Below are 21,452 nucleotides of genomic sequence, written 5' to 3'. Positions count from 1 at the left end.
AAAATACCTGGAGATGTGCAGATGCTGCAGAAGTGCAGGTCTATGACCATGCACACGTCCATGGCGACCCTTCCCGGCACAGGGCACTGCTCCGCCATCAGAAACCTGTTGCCCCTCAGCCCAAAACACCTCCTGCCTTGCAGAAGCCTGAGGTCAGCTCCAGGTAGCCTTGCATCAGCAGCCTGGCATTGCCAGCAGCAAATTTTGAGGTTTGCCCCTACCTCCACACAGGAAAGTGCATATGCCTAGACAGACCTGATCAGCTCCCTCCCTAATCTCAAGGCCAGAAAGTCCCACCAACTACTAAACTCACTGCAACAAAAATGCAAAAGAAAACGTTGTACCTTCTTTATCAAGCAGAAGACAGACGTGCAACATGCTGCCTATAGTAGGGCAGTGCTTTTAATCCCACACAGCTCAGAAGCTAATACCATGCAGAAGGATTAGGAGCAACGCACAGCAGTCAAGTGCAGCCCGATGATACTGGAGGGCTGCGGCTCTAACATCCCTTACACATTACAATCTCAATGTCCAGTTTCTTGGCTCACCTCTGAAGCTGCATTAACGCATTGTCTGAATAGAGGAGAAATTAATAGCATTTTCACAATGGAAATGTGAACAAGCACACTGAGGAGCGGCCGCTAAACACGTTGGTTTCACCAAATTAATAGGAACTGTTGACATGCAGGTATACTAATTCATCTGTACATGCTCTCAACAAATCAAGTATTCTTACTGCAAAGAGGAAATAAGCCATTTCTGTCTTTGCTTTTGCAACAGACAGCAACTTCCCAAAAGGACGGAGGAGAGGATTGCCTGCCAACTCTAAACAGCACGGCACAAAGGGCAGTTGCGAGCACATCAATGCCTCACACAACCCAGGGAAGCTGCAAGACCACAGTCTGACAAGCTGAAGCAAAGCATTGCATAGCTTACATCTGTTTTGTAAATAAAACCACACTTCTGTATTGAAGCAGGTTAGCATATTTCATTAGTCAGGTAAGGACACCACTCTGAGAGCTCTCCTATCTGTTTCATGAAGACAGATGTTACTTTCCACAGCCACACAAAACAGTCACCAACTTGCATTTCTACAAAGTCCAAAGGCATGACTGGACCTTGGCTTAGACCAGAAGTCAAGTCACATAGCAAAGCAAAAGTCATAGGCACTTGTCTCTAACACTTAGCAGCAACACCAGATGTTTTTCTCCTCCTCTCAACTCCTGAGCCGGCAAAAGATCAGCTTCTCTCCTGATACGTTTTGTAGTCTTTCCACCCTCCTCCCAGACGCCACAATGAATTTTGCAACCAGTGAGCTGTGGACCTCAGATCTGAGGGCTGGTTGCAGCAGATATGCACAGCATAGCTAAGAGAAGTTCGTATCTGCTATACAGCCATCTGCATATCCCTACAGGTGTTCGTAGTCCATCGCAACTCGTTGGAAATTGCACACCTGAAAGAGTCCCAATCACATGAATTCCCTCTGCACACTCGCACTGCAATCCCAGACAGGAAGCTGCTCCAAGTCTTCAGTATCCCCTTCCCTCCCCCAGTGGTCCTTCTACTACATGTTTAAAAAACAGGATGTCACCAGAACGGATGCCTCCTGGGTATGAAACCCAAATCTAATGATGGATAACGGTGCACACTAATTACTGAATGTTAGTAAGAGGCTGATATGAAAGGGCAACAAGAAAGTTTCCTATAAAGATGCAATCACTCAAGTACTTCAATCATCCCAGTTTGTGATAGTAACCTAAACCAGCAACCATTTGGGGTGCAACAACCAACACCCACAAATCAAAGTTAAGGATAATGAGCTGATGCCACACTGCCTGCAAGAATGCTACAGGTCCACAGAAGTCCCACACTCAAAAACCAAAAAAACCCACCAAAAGTCCTGTAGTTGGGACATAAACATCGCTTCAGTGTAAGCTTGCATGAATCCAGACTCTTCTCAGTGGTGCCCAGCGACAGGGCAGGGGGCAATGGGCACAAACTGAAGCATAAGAGATTTCAGTTGAATATGAGGAAGAACTTCTTTACTTTGAGGGTGATAGAGCACTGGAACAGGCTGCCCAGGGGGGTTGTGGAGTCTTTCTCTGGAGATATTCAAAGCCCGCCTGGATGATGTCCTGTGCAACCTGCTCTAGGTGAACCTGCTTTAGCAGGGGAGTTGGACTAGATGATCTCCCGAGGTCCCTTCCAACCCTTGCCATTCTGTGAAGGGTTCCTGTAGATTTCTACAGGTTTGGATGGAGAAACAGTTACCAGAAAACAACATGCTAAGAAGAAGAAAAGTGGGCTGAGAAGGTAACATGTTGAAAGTTTCCCAGACCAAGACCCTGCTGAATCTACACAAGGACGCTAACATACACTGACATCGACAGCAGATTCACATCTCAGACCACATCCAAGAGGGCAACAGCTGCTATATGCAGTCAGCTAAAGGCTACAGTTTTATTTATACATCCAATGCAGGAAAGGGCTGAGGAACACCAACCTAGAAGCCACTGGCACTTCATTATAACCCTCCACTTCGGAGTACATAGTTGAGGTTGGCCTCCTGGTTGCTGCTCACACTGGGTAACTATGAGGTCAAGTAAGGGAACTGTATGAGCAAATAAGCGAAAGTGTTGCATGAATAGCTAGCTATCTACTACTCACATAACAACAGCCTGTCTCTATTACTAAGAGCAACCAAAAAAAACCCAACACCCAATAAAAGGTGTCCCAAGAAATGTTGATTTGGATCTGTTTCTTACACATGTATTCAATCCCCTATTAGGCTTTATAACAAGGCGGCTGTTCTCAAGGATAGTTTTAATATATCTTCCTTCCCCCCAAGTTAATGGTGGGCTACAGTTTTCAGAGTGATTTCCTGTTTGCATTATATTCTAAAAATCCTGCTCATTTACTCCACTAAAAGGCATGTGCTTGGAAGTGGTTTTGATGGCTTTTAGTCACATCCCCCCCTTTGATTGCCACAACATCCAAAGAGTCTGAAAATAAGGGAGCTATTTCAAGTTACATTCCCTTCCTTCCCTGCCCACATGTACTTGGCTACCAATTTGAGACACAGGATCAGAGGGAGCTTCAGGCTTTAGAATAACACAAAAACTTAAAAAAGGAAATACATTAACACAACTTCATCTCCCTTCCCCCTGCTCAGCAGCTTTTAGCTCGGTTGGTGTTCACCCAGACCTTAAAGATCTCCTATCTATTCTTCATGCCCCCACTGCCACTTTCCAAGGCCTCAACCCAGCAGCCAGTACCTGACCCACCACAGCATCCAGACTCTTGCAGCAAGCACTAGCTGCTGGATGAAATGGCAATATACAGGTACCAATCATGTTGACATCTCTTGCCTTTCCCATACGCCTGTGGCATTTCCCTTTGCTTGGTACCACAGCTTCACTGCTTGCCTTGGTCATGTGTCTCCCTCTTTCTGCAGGAGATTCTGCAGCTGAGCTCATGTTGTTCCTTTTCCCCGTGCATCCAAGAAATAAGACTTTTCTGTAGCACCAGATGAAAGCAAGTAGGAACTGTGAGAAGAGACATAGATGGGGCCTCAGTCTTGAATGGCCAAATTCAGGACTGCAACCAGAACAGTCACTGTGGAAAGGGAACACAGAGGCAATGAAGCAGCGTGCTTGCACAAGTAGCAATGAAGTAGAAGGCTTGTAGCAGTAGCAGCACCACAGCCTTTGCAACAGTCTCGGCAGACTTGCTCATCAGAGAGGTAGCCCGAGAGCCACTTTCTACTTATCTAGTGAACAAGGCAAAAAACCCCACACTCCTAAGCACAAGTATGAGAAGAGACATGTGCTGACTACCATTGTTTTATAGAATTAGCCGGGCTGGAACTAGCCAGCCCCTTGGAAATAAGTGCATTTTGGTTCCCCCCCTCCACACAAGAGCCAGTTCCATAAAGTTAGGTCAACATGTGGTGCGCATATGATGCAAATGTAACATTTCCTGGCAACCAACAACCAGCCCAGAAGAGGATCTGCACTACTGATAATGTCGATCTTTCCCATGGCTGTCATAAAAAAAGAGAAGTCTGCTGATCTCGAGACATAAGCAGAAAACCCCATTCCACTGATTAGCTTTCCACTGGTGTTTTGTTTGGTTTGGTTTTTTTTTTTTTTGGAACAAAAAAAAAAAAAGAGGAGCAAAACCCAAGACATAAACAGAGATCTCTGACAGCAACCACCTTCATAAAGTGAAATAACCTACAATGAAGGGCATAACTGTGTGCAGATTTGGTCCCTCAACTCCAAATCACTTAGTAGGATTTCCAAGAATGAGACAAAGATAATAAAAGGAAAGGGAACAGCTTCCACACAAAAACAGCTAAGCAGGCTATAGGTCTTCAGCCTGGAAAAAAAATGGGTGAAGAATAAAAGTCCTTAAAATAATAAGGGAATTAGAGAGGGAGAAAAAGGTCATGGACCTATTGACTGTTCTCTCCAGTACGGGAGCTTGGAGGCAGGTAGAAGTTCAAAGCACAAGAGGTGAGATGGTTCTTCCTGCAACAAGCCCCAAAACCATGCAGCTCTTCACTGGAGCATATTGTAGATGCTATGTGTTTGCATTAGTTTAAGAACATGTTCACAGAAGCTCCAGATGAATTTCTCAAACGCAAAGGCATCATTTCTGGGTCAGTAGGTTACAGAGCTGCAAAACACTGAAAGCCAGGAGGCTGCTCTGGTGAGCTATCACTATATCCTTGCCCTTACCCTTGTACCCCTCCCAAGGCACAGCAAAGGTGTGATACATAAAGCTTTTTTCTGACCCAGTGTTGCAGGTTTTATGTTCTTTATGCACAAAGTGAGTAAGCGGATTAAGAAAAAGAATCATTGAGGCCACTTGAAGTTAACATTTTCCTATTCCTTTGGCTACCATAAACAAGCGCTCATAACATTTCTCCTGTTATTGCCTAAGGAACAACTCATTTATGCATTTCCTTCAATTCTTTTCAAATTATACTACTAGTAAGTCTGAAGAGGCAATCCCTGCTAGTCACATCATCTTTCGGGGGAGGTAACTGAAATTAGTTGAGAACTTCTTGAAGTGCAGGACAAGAGTAACTAGCTGCTTCTTCACGTTAATTTTACAATACTTGAAGGGCATCTTTGTTGATAAAATCATGTAGCTTCACCAGTGGTTTCAAATATGCCAACAAACTGGCATCTAATTTCATCAGGAATTTTTGGGCTGCACTCCCAGCATCTAAAACCAGCACTTCCACAGAAGACCCAACACCAGTAAGAGTTACACATTCCTCGTTTCACAGTAAAACTAATGTGAGCAAGATTTAAGATATCAGGCAGCATTAATAGTTAATTAGGAGAGACTAAGCTTACATGCAAAAGACGCAGAAAAGCTACAACAATAGCTTTGACAGGGATAAGAGTACATATTTCTTATCAAAAAAGTATATTCTTTCATAGGTCAAAAACATACCTTGGGACTTTCATTACAACTCACTCAACTGAGGTTGCATTCAAAATGGAAAGAGCTTTCAGAAGGTGCATCAAGTAAACCCTTGGTGGTTTGGCTTTTTTATGCTATTAGAGTACAAGTGAGAAACAAGATCATGTGATTACACATGAAATGAAGAAAACAGCAGTGTGTTGGTGTTGCTTAATTCACTTTTGGGCTGTCTCACTTCAGGGTGGTTTGAACAGTGGGTTAATTTATCATTGTGCTTAAGGGAATTTAGCCAGCAATGGCACGCAGCCCAAGTTCTATCTGCAGAGATGCAATACCATTCCCAGACGTGTTTCACCTCCTATGCATGCAGGTGACAGACTTGCAGAGACTCCACGTCCAGCTTGATTTCCAATAATAATGCTATAATGAATAATAGTTGGGCTCAGAGAACAGTACTCTGCCTGGCCACACTCTACCTGAAGGCTAGTAGCAACTGGTTTGTCCCAGGGCCTGTCCTGCTTAACATTTTTGTCAAGGACCTGGAGAAGGTGTGGCAGCACACCCTCCTCAAGTTTGAGAATAAGACCAAACTGAGGGGGACAGTCCACATGCCAGAGGGCAGGGCTGCCACCCAGAGAAACCTAGGCATGGTCCTAGAGGAATGGGCCAACAGCATCCTGATGAAATTTAGCAAGGACAAATGCAAAGTCCTGCACCGGGGAAGGAATAATCCCACATACGGGTACAGGCTAAGGACTGCCTGGTAGGAGAGCAGCTCTGCTGAAAAGACCATATGCAGTGTTGGCGGACAGCAGGCTGAACATCAGCCAGATCTGTGTCCTGGTAGCAAAGAAGGTCAACAACAACCTGGGCTGTATGAACAGGATCACAGGCAATGGATGGAGGAAAGTTAATTGATGCTGTGTAAGAGGGGACAATCAATCACATGTAGATACTGCATCCAGTTTTGGGACCTCCAGTACAAGAAAGACATTGAGAATCTGGAATGAGTTCAGTGAAGGGCCACCAAGATGGCTGGGAGCTGAAATACCTCTCCAGTGAGGAGAGGCTGAGGGAACTGGGCTTGTTGAGCCCAAGAATAGACAGCTTTGAGGGGAGCATAGCAGCAGCCGGCCCCAGAGGTCATTGAAAACATAGAGCCAGGCTCTTCCCAGAGGTGCAGGGTGGGAGAACACGACACAACAGGCTTAAGCTGACACAACAGATGTCCTCACCAGGCATAAGGCAAACAATTCTCACTAACAGAATAATTAATGCTGAGAATTGGTCACCCAGAGAAGTTGCGCAAAATGCATTCCTAGAGGCTTCCAAGATTGGACAAAACCCTAAGCAATGTGGTTTGAATTCAATACAGACCTCGCTTTGAGCAGAAAGTTGGACTATAGACATCCCAAGATCCCTCCAACCTGAAAGGTTTTGTAATTCTATGAAAGGACATGTCACAACACTGGATAAAGAGGTTGCACCATGATTGAAGTGACTCCTTAATTAAAAATTATAGCGAAGGGGTGCAAGACTTTGGCAACTGAGCCCTTAAACAAAGGTCTTCACAGACACCTTTCTAGGATTGCAAATAAAAAGTAAGATTTGGTGGCTAGTTTCCCGAAAAGTGTTTTGAACCAAGGAAGTTTTGTGTGTCTTTTTAAGATTTTTTTCAAGTTTTGGAGTCACTGTTAGTGACAGGGTAAACAAGTAACCATATTATTCTAGGCTTGTGAGGAACACATTGTTCTAACAGTGCCAAGCAACCCCATGGTGACAATGCCAAAATTCTTGCACACTAACAGCTGTTTTAAGTATTAGAACATTTCTGAAAAGTTAAGGGATCACAGGTTGTGCCTTCCTTCAACCTAGAAGATCAAAAACTAGTCACGAAAACAGAACTTTTCTCATCTCAGTCACAGGACAATGGAACAAATTTGGATGGGGGAAAAGTTTGGATCAAAGAGTTGCATTGATCAAACGGTTACACAGAATTATTCCTTTTTTTGACCCTTCACTTAGCTATTTCTCCCACTGAATATTGGAAAGAAAATAAGATAGATGTCCATACACACAGTCTCCAAAGACATAAAGCTTCTGCACGTCTTAGTTGGAATGGCCACATTTAACACTTAAAACTCACTGGGTTTCTGTGCTTTGACATTAGAGCCAGTCGCAGCCAAAAGCGGTTTGTACTCCAACACGGAGACCTAGAAAACTCACTGAATCAAAGCTGTGCGACTCAGATGAGGCAGCAGATTAAAAGTCTCAGGCCCAAGCAGATGCTTCCCTCCGCTCCTTGTCCTGCCCCCTCCACAGCAGGGTTAACCAACAGCTCACATACCATGCCCCAGAGTTACTGCCGTGTACTACTCAGCATATTCAGAGAGGCCAGCAGTTATTCCAGCTTGCTTAATATTCCGGTCAAAAAGCTGTGGCACTTCAGCACCTTCTTCAAAAGTTGCTCAGGCAACCTTACTGCCTCTGCCACACAAGTCAAAGTGGCTGCCTGAACAACCACCCAACACCACATTTCCTGCAACACAAGCCCCAAAATCTTCCTATTCTTTCAACTTATCACCTTGGCCACTTGGAGGAAGAGCAACTTTCACATCTCTAAACTGTGTCAGTCAAGCCAGCTCTGACCTGGCAAGTCTTCCAATTTCTTTGAAACAGAATACTAACACTGTGTCCAGTTCTTGTGGTTGGAAGACCACCTTCTGTATCTTCTAGGTGCTTCGCACAGAGCCCTGACCTCACGTCTAACTTCTCTATTCCTTACTTAAGCTACTGCAATACAAGTTTCCTAAAGAAAAAAAGTTGTGTTAACTGACAAAATGCTTTTTTCTAAGCCTATGACTATAACAAAAGCACAGCAAAGTATCTTCAATGGAGGCATCTCGGATATTAACTCTTAAATGGGGGCAGACGTTTGATAAAAGCATCACTATCAACTGCTTTTAATAAGATCCTGATTTATTTAAGTAAAAAATGCTGTAGTCCAATTCTCAAAGATTATTTTCCCCCATTAGATTTTTTCCCCTTGTTTATAACTAAGACAACTCTCAGCACCCGCTGTAGCCACCACACCTGTATGAGTAAATCATTCCACATGAGAAATACACTTATTGCATGTTTATCCAAGGACCTTCACTCCCACACCCTGTATTTTAAACACCTGCAAAAGGTGTTTATTACCTCACATATACCTGTAAATATCACCCCCTATAATTAAGCCAGGCAATTAAAATCCCAACATAAGCCAGTACCTTGTCTTAAGTGCAAAATTGGGTGGTCTGCCACAGACATGGTCACTTTCCTATATCAGATTGCCTCACCTGCTGCTAAGCCCAGCTGGACAATGGGAAATATGTGCAGCTCAGGCAAAATAGCTAATTCAGAGTGCAGGGCCCAGGTCAGATAGTAGAAAGGAACGACGACCATCCTCTCTTTTCCCTTTGGCAGGAGAGGAGCAAAGGCAGCCACCCCTGTGCTCCCCTGGATATAGATCCAAGACCAGGAGGCTGGCAGTGCTGCCCAGGGGCTCCGCGTTGCCCCAGGGGCTGCTCTACCCTCTGTCCTGCAGTTGGGAATCAAAATAAGCAGGTGATCAACATTCAACGTTTGTTTGATGTGCATAAATCTCTCCAGTTTCTCATTATAACAGAATTAACAGTCTATGTGGGAGTGGATCTCTCTTCAGAAGGCTTTTGACACTATCCCTTACAATAGACTCATAAGGTAAACACAGCCAACACTACAACGGCAGGTGAAAGGTTGACCTTGTGGTCACTGCCAGGTAATAGTCATTACCAGCCTACTGCCAAACTAAAGAGCTCTGTTTCAAAAAGTTTTTGCAGGGACCACCACATCTAGTGTTGCATCAGGTGTGTGTCTATTAAATTTGACAATGGCACAAGGCTGAAACGGAGTGCAAACATACCAGAGGACAAGATAAGAGCTCAAAGTGAAACTACTGTGGAGAAGCCTTGAGGGACATTCCCAGGTGAGAGACTTAAGAACAATCAATCACCTAGAAATGAGAGTCCCGAGATGAGATTGAAAGAACTTAAACTCTCTCCTTAACCTTCCCTAAATATCATAGGTCTTCAAATATGTAAAAGACTGCTGCAGAGGACAGACTAACACATTCTCCATCCTCCTGCTGAGTAGGACTAGTAATTGGCAAAGAGTACAGCTTAGCGCCTGATGTAGCAACACCGAGGAGGAAACTGAAAACAAAAATCCCTACCAGAGATTCCCACACCTAGCAGGCAGCAGCAGATAATTTGTGCATGCTTAGCATTCTGCTCGCATTTTTATAGCTATACATTATTTTTATAGCACTACATTAAGTTAGGATTCTTGAAGGAGGCTTGAGGTGAGAGATAGTGTTTCAATACATTTTAAACCTCTTTACTGTTGATTCATCTTTCTTCTAGAATTCTTTTCATTGTAGCTCAAGTCATTCCTGCACATCTCCCCTTTACATCTTGCTTTATGAGAAATATCTGCTTTGTATAATCCTCATTTGTTCGTTGGTTGGTAGGAATAACCCACCCCACACAGCTTAGCTGTTTTAATCAAAGCAGCAACACAAGCTACTACAGATCCTGAGGACAAACAGTTATGTGCACTGTAAGAAGATTTACTAACATTTACTCACAATCAGAACCAGCCTCAGTTCTTTTAGAGAAACAGAAAGTTGTCTTACAAAATATGCAGATGGGTGGAGATGCCTCACACCTTTCTTGCACTGACAGAAAGCTCAGTGCAGAACATGCACTCACATTGCAACTCTGATCCAGAAATCCTTTTCTATTACTACTTCTACTTGGAGAATCTAAAACATCAGAGGTCTCAGCGTAACTATGAGACTTTGTCTTTCATTTCCATGAAAAAGTGAGGAAAACCAAGCCCTGTTTAGCAACATCCTTTTGCCTTTGGAAGAGCTAAATCAGACCTCCCTTCCCACGCGTTTCTGTCCCCGAAAGCAACCTGCAAGTCTCACAGCAAAGCTAGGAATACACATTGACAATGTTTTTCTTGCTTCTCTGCTCACTCAACAGGTTCACACTCCGCAGGCTGGGCTTTTAGTCTACCTTTTTTTGTTACAAAGTTCATCAACACTGTATCTGTTTATCTGTTCCATACAAACCGATAAGGAAATATGCCCACAGAAGATAAGTGGGAACTCTTCAACAGCTACCTTCCTGCTGAGCCAGCAAGTGCTGTTTCTGGCACCATCTGCGTCCTGAAAGTCTGTTCTCTAGCACTCTATTCACTAAAATGGAAAAAATATTTGGAAAGAAAATATCTTGAAGCATCTTCTACACTGAGGAAGGTTTCAAAAAAAAAAAAAAAAAAAGGTGTGTGTGTGTGACATTTCACATAACAGTTCCTTCCCAGAAGAACTCTGCTTGGATCCCCATTGTGTTGAATCAGAAACAAACTCTAGGTACTTCAGCTTTAAATGACCACACCTAGACCTTCTTCTAGAAGGCATATAGTTTTGTCTTGAAAATACACCTCCAGTGCTGAATACTCACAAGCTAAGTGAGAGATTACTTGCAGTTACACATTAGGAGCCAAAACTGTATGTTCTAGACTGCAGTTCAGGAAAGAGTAAGAGAGACCTATTTACTTTTCCACAGAGATGATAGAGCCAGTGAGTTCTTGTTTCCAATGAGAAAGAGACGAGACTGGTACGTGTGGAGAATGGGAGAGGGTGGTATGATAAATCCTTCACTTGCCATGATTCTTAGCATCAATCTGGGCTTTGTATTTGATGAGTAAGGAGAGGAAGGGGGGGGGGGGGGGGGGGGGGACATGGACCACCCACTACCACTAAAAAAGGTGCACTAATTGTTAGAGGGTCTGCTTCACCAAACAAACTTTGTAACAAGTAAACCTGATTTATTTAAAAAATAAAATCTGATCACGCACATGTCCTTCAAATTACTAAATTGATACATTAACTTTTTTATGCAATTTATATGCAAGTAGAATAAAAAGGAGACTATGCATTCCAGAAGTGATGATACTTTTACAGAACATGGGCATTGATCCAGAGTCTTCAAATGCAGACAGTCCAGTGAGGGAATGGGGAAATGTGCAAGTGACCTCACAAATGAGTAGAGAACATGATCCTGGATAAGCCCCTACCAGACTCCCAATTTCAGTCTGAGGCAAGTACCAAGTTCTCTTAGTTTAGACAGAGACGCTGCCTTATTTCCACCTCCAGTTTCTTCTAGCTGGGCAAGGAGTACAAAAGTACCCAACCCACGGGTACAGAAACCTGCGGAACCTTGCCAAAAATCTTCCTGTGAAGTTCAAATCAATTACCAGACAAGTTTTGTACAAACTTAACCTTGAATGCCTTGGAATACATTAGAATTTTATCTGTTAGAGCTGCACTTTAAGAGTGAGCTCTTCAGGACAGCAACCTTGTTTTGTTTCAATTAGTAACTCAGCAGACTATAGCAGGTCATTATCTGCCTTTCTTCTACCATTTAGCCCTAAATATGGTCTAAAAGGGTTATCTTACCTTTTTTTACTTATACCATGATGGTCTGATAAGTACACAGTGAACTCTTACATTACCCAGAGGACACAACTACAAGTCCAATTGCTATGGCTGATTGTAAGAGTCAGTATTTTGTTCAGTAACTTTACCATATGCAAAAGAGAAAACTAGTTGGAACATTTTTCTCCAGAAAGGCAGCCAGAAAAGGAAATAAACTGAACTTGTGTACTTCATTTATGAAAAGTCTTATTAATAAATGCTTGTTACTCTGTGGCCATTTACACCCACTGTTTATTTCCCAATGTATATGGAATAACTACAGGTCAAGTGTCCTACCCCACATGAGTCTTCAGGATATCCAGTTTCTTCCAAGGGGAAGTCAAGGTTTCCTTAACACTGAAGTTCAATGTTTTCTCCCTTCCATGCTACTAAAGGCACTAGATTTTACTAAATAGGTGCACGTGCCTCTTGAATAAGAAGGTACACCAGTGCAACTGTTTCAAGGTTTTCACAGGAAACTCATTTACTCCAGAATTTCATTAAACTTAAGAGCCAGCTCCCATCTGCATGGAGAACAAAGCACCTATATCGATGATGGAGCACCTTCCTCAGCTGATGTATCACAAAACATTCTCAATTCAGATTAAGCTTTAACTTATTCCCTGAACGTTTTTCCAGTTTTGAAAACCAGGAGGCACTACTGTTCTCTGAGGTGCTCAAGAGCAGGAGCTACTACCAAACCGTGTTACGCTTCACACTACAAACAGTTCAGCTATGTTCCTGTGGGACCAGCATCCCTACTGCTTTACCAGACCTGCTTTCTCCAAACACAACAAGCTGCATTTGAGAACACTATGGAGGCCCTCCTTATTGTAAGAGGTCTTGGGGGGGGGGATTTTTTATAAGCCAAGGACCATCTCTGTTGGGTACGGCTATGCACAGAGACCCTTGCCGGGTCCCAGTCCCACGTGGCCTGGGACTTACGTGTACCACTGTGTGACACACTGGCAACAAGAACAGCCGTGAAGCCCTGAACTAGAGGCATGCACACTGACTGCTAGGGGCACACCTGTAGGCTTCCTGTGTAAAATGCTTGTTTGCTATAAAGAACAAAATTAAAACAAGTTCTGTTTTAAATAATTGTCTTAAGAAAATACTTTTGCAAATAATAACAAAGTAGCCTTCCTAATAATGGTTATACTAAGAAAAATATTTGCAAGAACATTAATCTTTCTTCCATTCAAAAGAAGACATCACTATGTCACTGTAAAAAGAAAGATGTTGCAGGGCACTAAGCGTGTTTTGTATTTCAATATCAAACATACATGAGGGCTGATAGACTGAACTAACCTAGAAACCTCTTTCATCAGTTGTTTTTGGTTTGGTTTTAAGGATTTCACACCCTAGAAGAAGTCAGTCTTGATTCAAGCAATTAACAAAGGAGTGATGAAGCAAGCAGATTGGCACAGAGGGACTATAAGAAACAATTATAAGTAAAATCACTCCAGCTGCCACACATGCACACACACACACACACCATCCCCTCAGAAAACATTATGCAAGAACATTGCTTCGATATAAATCCCTCTTTGTATATATAGACTTTTACTCTCCTTACCAAGCAACTAGTAGCAAGACAGACTTGTTTTAAGGAGGAATCATCCAAAACTTTCTCGCAGAGCTCAAAGGAAGTTTTTGCAAGGTCTTTTAGCACCAAAAAAAAAAAAAAAAAAAGATACCAGAACCCAAGGTAAGACAATTCCCAGATGAATTTAGCCACCAGTTGCTATATTCTGTCATCAGCACTCTCGAGAACATACAAAACTTACCTGCTTAGTGCAGAAGTGACAGATCACCAGCACTTATACAGAAAAACTTTAGGAAGTCTGCGGACAAACCATACTTGGCAAGCAGCTCTGATGTTGTAAGAGAATGCAAAAGTATGGTAAAAGTTATTTTGGGGCCTCACCCCTCTAAATTCTGTGTCCAGAGAAAGGGTCAGGTCTGTACAAGCAACTTCAGGACATCTAGACATGGTTGAGATTATGTTACTAGGGGCAATTTTAACTCTTCCTCATGAACTTTCGGAAGACAGAGTGTTTTAAAAAGGTGGAGCAGAAGGAACATCTGTCAGGCACCAGATGTCACCACAGAAACTCCAGCAATGGAGAAGGAAATCATATAAAAATCAGGAAGCAGATAGGAAATGGGGTAGATACCTGTAACATACAAGCAATAATATCTACACACGTGTAAGGAGGGACAAGCAGGTAGAAGCATTTTGATGCACTGTGCTCAACAGTGCATACATCCGTGTTTACTCACATTTGTCTGAATCATATGCCTCTGCTCTGGTACTCACTATTCCTACATAAAATCTTCAGAGGAAGTTTGTACCAAAAAATAAGTTAATCCTCAGACCAGTCACCCTTAACCATTTGTATTACTACTCTTCCCAAAAGCTTGGGAAAGAAGCAGTTGTGAATTTGAAATAAAAGGGGTCTGGTGGATACGGCTCAACTGAGGGGAAGGCAAGGTTCGGTAAGTACAGAGGAAATGCTTATATGGACAGCACCCACAAGAAGGACAGACTGAAGCAAATGAGAGGTGGTGTGTGCCATTATCTTACAGAAACCCTGTGGTTGACAGTCTAGGTTGGACAGAGCAATGCCTCTGTTTTTTCTCCAAAGCTAGGAAGCAATCAGGCAGTGCAAACAAAGACATAGCTGCAGACAGAAAGTCAGATGAAGGCAGCAGACCAAAGCTGCTCAGAGAACCTACCGGAGCTTTATCCTCAAGCCCTCCACCCTCCAATCTCCCTCAGGCAAAAGGACAACTTACCACAAGTAAAACGTGAAAACAACATTTTAAAACACATTCAAAGTAGAAAAACAGTAAAGAAAACAGATCCATTCTCACAGTAGCACATCTGCTACAAAAATTGTAACACTATTTGTGGAGTGTAAACAGCAAGTGTACAATATATCGGTGAGAGCCAATAACCATAAGGGCGTGAGCAACCGATTTGCCATAATGCCACCAGTATAGAGGAGCAAGAAGGAAAAAAAAAATCAAAGAAAAAGGATCAGCATTAAATTTCTGCTCTTGTAAAGGTTTTGGCCAAGTATTTAAATATGAACATAGTATTAAGTTTACTGAACTCTCACACCAGCAAGGTCCAAAATGGACGAGATTTCAGTCCTCCATCAGGAAGTCAGCATTCACCAAAGAATCCATTTCAACATTTTTTATGGTTAACTTGGAGAGCAGAAACGAAGGCAGTTATCTGAATTGCTTAGAAGGCTCTATTGTTCCCTCTTCCAAAGGATTTTTCCCCAGAACAGAATGGGCGGTGTATGCAAAGCAAGTGAAAGGTGGGGGAAGGGGAAGAGTCTTGTGGGTAAAGAGAGAAACAGAAACACAGTTTTAAGCACAGATACCAATTTTTAAAGTAACTTCCTACCTCCCACTGCAAGTGAGGCGGGATATTTCTGATCTGAAGCTTCCGACTCCTGCAGATAAATTAAAGAAAATAGTTTTTAAAAAAAGAGAAAGAACACATTATTGCAAGATAAGACTATACATAGCAGTGTCCACATTTAAGCATCTGTCATACTAATATGGGCAAAACCAAATACCCAACTCAAAAACCCCCCCAACAGATCACTGGGCAGGGGGGGGCACGGCAGAAATGTCAGGTCAAAACAATTTCAAGTCCAAAGAGCTGCTACAGAAATACTTGTTACACATTTGACAGCTGTTAAATTTCATGAAGTCTCCCCTTTTCTTGAAGACTATTTATTTCAGCTGTAAGGCCTTCAGTATCCAACTCTGTTATAAATGGGTGATAATCCTAAGCATTTGTACTGGGTCCCCCTCCACACACCTTAAGAATTTATTTATTTTTTTTAAATTCACCAAGAAGATACTTCAGGATTCTACATCCCTTCAAGGAAGAAAATATAAATGTGAATAAACCCATTTGCTTTGCTATTAAGCTTTTCATTAGCCTAACAGCAGCCTATATCCTAACGTTAACATGGCTGACATTCTCCATCTCTGATCAGGAGGAGGGGGTAAGAGTCAGTAAATTCATTGTATTTGCACCCCAAATTTACATCAGCTTTCGCTTATCTAGTAAACAAAACACTCGCTTTGAAGTGCTACTGCAAAGCCTGGCAGTGTGCTGGCCGCCTTCACAGCCAAGTCCTTTGTCTCCTCCCTTCCCCCAAAGTGAGAGAACAAATAAATGCCAGAGATGCCACAAAACCATTGGGATTTACAAGAATGTGTAGATGAACACAGTTTCAGCTGGGCTCAGGTAGGGCACGCTGGTTGGGTCGGCCTGGTTAGCCTGGGAAGATCTGGGGAAGGGAGAGGGGACAACACAGAGCGGTCTAGCCTAGAAAGTCTCAACTACACTTTGGTTCACCAAAGCAGCTAAAATAAGTGTCTTGTCTTGTGTTCAAACAGGCAGTTTTACTTAGCATTTTAATTGCTCAATACTGACCCTTCACAGAAAAACGCTTCACAATTTAAGGACTTTTTATAACAGAATAGAAGTTTGTTAAACTTATACAGGCCAGTAAAATCTTGCAACAAAACAAGTTTTAGAGATGTTCTTGTCTAGCAATAAAGTTGAAGGCTTTCATTTTCCTTCTCAGATCCTTTTAAAATACACTCCTTTCCTTAACACCACCACCACCCACCCACCCACGCCTGCAATTTTACATCTTCAAATGCTCTTCTCGACAGGCTTTGTTCGGGACACAGCCGGAGCTTACGGCCCAAAGCCACTTTGCCCAAACTTCTCATATGGAGGTGTCACCCCCAACACTACGGTGACCATGAGATCAAGCGACAAGCATGCTTTCTCCAGAAAAGATGAACAGGTCTCAGTTGTGCAGCATTTCTCAGCTGTTTTCACTCCCTCCCAAGAAAGAAGTAAGAGCTGATTTCAGCAGTTGATCATATAAATAGATGAGGAAGGGAGAGCGAAAACCCAAACCGTACACACAACCCCATTTAAGCTTGCATTTCCAATAAAGCAAAGAGAACCAGGAGCTGCTTCACTGTAATAGGAAGGGGGGAAATTTCCTTGAAGTCTGCAAAAATTTCCTTAAATTGTAATCTCAGCTAGCGACCCAGCTACAAAACAGTCACCCGAAAATAGTGATATACTGCTCTCAACATCAAAATACCACTGCAACCTGAAACTTGAAAGTTGGGTACTGAAGTAGAACATAAAAGGGGACGTTCATTCAATATTAAAAATACTGGGAAATTTTAATGCAGAAAAATCCCAAACCACAGAATTGGCAGCCAATATGCTATTCAATGTGCCTCAAACTGTGTCGTGCCATTAGTCTCTCACACTTACAGATTCAAATTAAAATTCATGAGAGTTTCATAGCAAGGAGTGCCACTCACAGAAGGATCCGAGCACACAACAGCCCAGCCAGCACACCCACAACAGGTCCCACCCCAGCTCCACACCAAGTAAAGCAGCAAATGCTGATGCCGAGCAGTGTGTATCCACTGGCGAGGAGAGGGGAAAGTCCTTCCCAGATGCAATTACACGTTTCACACACACGACCGCCACCTCACATTTCATTTCAGAAAGAGAACCTACATGTCTTCTCCTTTACTGCTCAACTCCTGAAAGATGGACCCAAAAAAAAAAAAGCAATCTCTACGTTTATTCAACAATAAAGGACATAATACAAGATTTGGGGTTTTTTTTCTTCCCACATGGCTTCAAGGGACTGAAGAGTTCGATGCAATTTAAAACTTTGCCAACTAACATTTGCAGCACAAAAATAACTTCAGTATCCTGAAAGGGAGGAAGAGGAGGAAGGGAGAAGAGCAAGGAAGAAATGCCACCTTAGAATTACCAGTTCCTCCACCACCTTCATAAAGATCCAAAGGAAATGGCAAGCCAAGTAGAAAACAGGTACAGTCCCACTGTGCACCTCAATTTATGGCAACAGTGAGACACCTATTGTACAAAACTGAAAGGTCACTTCAAAAATACATGAACAGCTATATGAAGCATTTCATTTGAAACTATTTACACCTTCATCAGTTGCTTGGCTGCACTGCAAGTAATTTTAACTTGTCACCCAATGCACAAGTTTGAAGTCTGCTATTTATTGATGCATGTGAAAATGTGATTTTAATTTTTTTTTTTTTTTACAATATTGCTGTATCACAATTAGCAATAGGGAAAAAAATTAATAAAGCTTTGCATGACCAAGAGAGGAATTACACAGAACCAATGTAAGATAAAAGATCATGAGCACCTTTGAGACTTCTCCATTTCAGTTACTATCAGCTCCTATTAAAAAAAAAACTAAATATATTTCTTAAAAGTACCTAAAAATATACAAAGCTTCTAACCCTTTTGCCCTCTCTGCCCTTCTCCCCACACAGAAAGGATAGAAATGACAGAGGTGGGTTTGTGTTCCCAAGACCAGAATGAGCACTGAACTAGCAGCGAGCAGACAGAGACCGAATCCCCCACAGTCTGCAATAACCTGTGCAGCTCCTGCTTGGAGAGATCGCTCCTCCTGCCCGTCTCCTGCGTTTTGGCAGCCCCACACAGCTCCTCGCTGCAGGGCGGCATTAGCGATCCGCAGTCGCCTCTTCTGTGTGCATGTGAACCCATGGAGAATCAGCTCTCAAGTTCCTCAGAAAAAAAATTCCCAAGCCAAATGCAAACTGAGCTGGGTCTGGCTGAATTTACCGGAGCAGCAACAGCTTCCACGAGGATGGGTTCCGACTTCAGAAAGCACGTTTTTGCATGGGGACAAAACTCTACACAGTAGATGGGGAAAGGAAAGAGAGAAACGTGGGAACACCACCTTCCTGGAAATACTCTCCTATCTCAGACCATGCCAGCTCTTTTAGGGTGTCTTCCATCTTCCCCATAACCCTATTTTCTTCAGCAAAGTATGGTATTTGCAAAGCTCCTATAGCTGTCACATCCCAGGCAGCATAAACCCACAGAGGGTTTTTTTTTTATTTTGTTTGGAAATAATCTTAACTTTTGTTACTTTACAACTACTTGCAGTCACACCAGGTGTGTAAGACAAGAAATAATCCTTTAAAATTGCATGAAGGTATTTTTCTATTACAATAGTTTCATTTAATATATAGCTCAACTAACCTTAATAAATCCTTAGTAAAACAGTGCCAGCGTATCTCATCAATGTGACTCATGTAAGCCTTGTGTATGCGCTTTTTCCAGTTTAAACAGATTTCTTAATTCATTTCTTCCATTCTAAATAGGCATCCCAAATAGATGTCAACTGAAAAAAGTCTTGGCAAGTTACATTTGTGCTCTGTATCATATGAAGGCTTTTGAAAGCTACCTATAGTTCACAGGAAGTGAACAGGTATTCCCACATGTTTCTCTTTCAAAGACACACAAAACACCTTTTACTGGGTAAGAAAACAGACTTTTCTCATTTCTGTATAAGGTTAGTCCATAAGCAATTATTTGGCAATGATTTACTTTTCTTAAGAGGAATTGCACACATTCTAGTTCTTCTCTTCAGGTATTACGCAGGTAACTGGATTCAGTTACTTCAAGCCACTGCTGATCACCATACATCAACATATTTATTCTGGGGATGTTGAGACACAGTGCTTTGTCTTTAGGGGACATGAAGATCTCTGCAACACTGAAAGCAAGTAAAAAAAAAAAAACACACCACTGTGCTCCTTCACAAGGAAGGCAACGTATTTGTGCTACATGTGTGCGCAGAGACAGAAGTGGTGAAGTACCATAAAGATGGATAGTTTACTAAAAGCCATTTTAGGGATCTCTGAAGGGGCAATCTCTCATATATAAATACAGAAAACACGTGTCCAAGGAATCCCAGTGCTCCCAACCCACAAGAACCCTCCACACATATGAAACAACACTAAACATGTCTTGGGAAAGAGATGATGGAGGAAGAAGAAGAAACCCCACAATTTCAGCATTCTCTTTCTTTCATATGTGCTCTTTCCTTCTCTCTCTGCTATCCCTAAATACATCACTTTTTTTCTTCAACCTATCAAAATCCTCTTGGGTTAAAAGGTCTCAAAATTGTCCATTTTTGCATCTCTATGTTCAATAAGATCTCACTATACACTCTCACTAATACAATTTCACTCTGTGCTTTATGTGACATTTAGCAGAGGCAAATCACATAAGACCCACATCTCCCCTTAAGGGACAATAATTTTAAAAAATAATAGATAGGCAATTGTGAAGCAAAGAACAATAAAGTATTTTTGCCCACGGTCCTGAGGTTTTTTTGTATCTCATGGTGTACCACAGAGGTGTGTCAAAAATTGACTGTTTTGGAGGGGAGCATACACACAGGTATCGAAGTGCCTCCACTTCCAAACACTGTCGCTGTACCCAGACCCTTCTCACCATCCTCCCTCCCCCCAGAGACCTGCTGTCTCCTGCTCCTTAATTCCCATTTCTCAACAATAACACCACGTAATACTCCCTTACTTCAGCAGCCGCATGAACTACGCACAAAGTTAATGCCTTAAACCCACGCAGCGCAAACCTACTCTTTTTAAACAAGAGTCTACGGAAAAAAGAGTTAAACATGTTTGAAAGGAGATCAAGTGAACATCGACATTGTTAGTCCATTCAATTGTTTGAACTCAATACCTATGGGATAGAAAGTAAATGGTCTACCTTTTCCACTCTTAGGAACATGCAAAGAGCAAGCACTTACTCAATTCACCCGTTCTAGGCAGGCACTGCTATACTGGTTACCTGGAAAAAGTCTTGGCACTTTGCACCGACAGCACAGATGCAGAGCATGCCAATACCCATCGACACCAATTGCTATTACTTCCCAGCGCTGCCCCCGAGGTCGTGGTCCCCTAGCTCCGACAGCTACGTGTGATGCCCCTGAAAACCCAGACTTGCTCAGCAAAACAACCCTTTTTCTCCCAGGGCTCCAAAGAGCAGCACAAAGACCATCATTTCTCAAGCTTACTTCACTGATAACACAAACTTCACATAGACAGCTGGAGAAGAAACACCCACACAGAATGAAAAACCCACTGTGGACTACGGCTAATGCCATATGATAAGAAACAACTTCTGTATAAGAAGTCCTGACTTGAACAGCCAGAGAAACAAAGTTAGTGACTCTTACAGCCAAATGGAAAACTCCTGGTAATCAGCTGAATTTATGGGGGAAGGGGAAGAGGTGTCTTATTGTTTACTGTGCATCCAGCAAAATAAAAACAGGCAAGAAAAACCCAACACAAAAAGCTACCCCCACACACCGAGTTTACCAGTTTCTCCCCCTCAGGTTGCCTGAAGTAGCTGATGCTCGATCACAACAGAGTGAATCAGTGTTTTTAATGCTCTTCTAGTGCCTGTGTGTGGGAGCCCAACAAACAGGTTTACAGGACAAAATAAAGAAAATCCTTAAATCCCAATATATATTAGTGTGTTTGGGGG

General features: G+C 42.5%; 1 protein-coding gene across 1 annotated transcript in view; it reads right to left on the bottom strand.

Moving 5' to 3' along the window:
- IGF2BP3 (insulin like growth factor 2 mRNA binding protein 3) overlaps positions 1 to 21,452 on the bottom strand; it is a 118,768-nt gene that overhangs the window by 77,894 nt on the left and 19,422 nt on the right. The window contains exon 3 of the mRNA XM_009638673.2: positions 15,432 to 15,480. Within this exon, the coding sequence (XP_009636968.1) occupies positions 15,432 to 15,480 (49 nt within the window). The remainder of the gene's footprint in view (positions 1 to 15,431; positions 15,481 to 21,452) is intronic.

The sequence above is a fragment of the Egretta garzetta genome, unplaced genomic scaffold (assembly GCF_000687185.1).
Source record: "Egretta garzetta isolate BGI_Z169 unplaced genomic scaffold, ASM68718v1 scaffold94, whole genome shotgun sequence".
In the NCBI taxonomy this organism is placed as follows: Eukaryota; Metazoa; Chordata; class Aves; order Pelecaniformes; family Ardeidae; genus Egretta; species Egretta garzetta.
The sequence above is the reverse complement of the archived record's forward strand: the minus strand, read 5'-3'. Positions and strand labels throughout refer to the sequence as shown.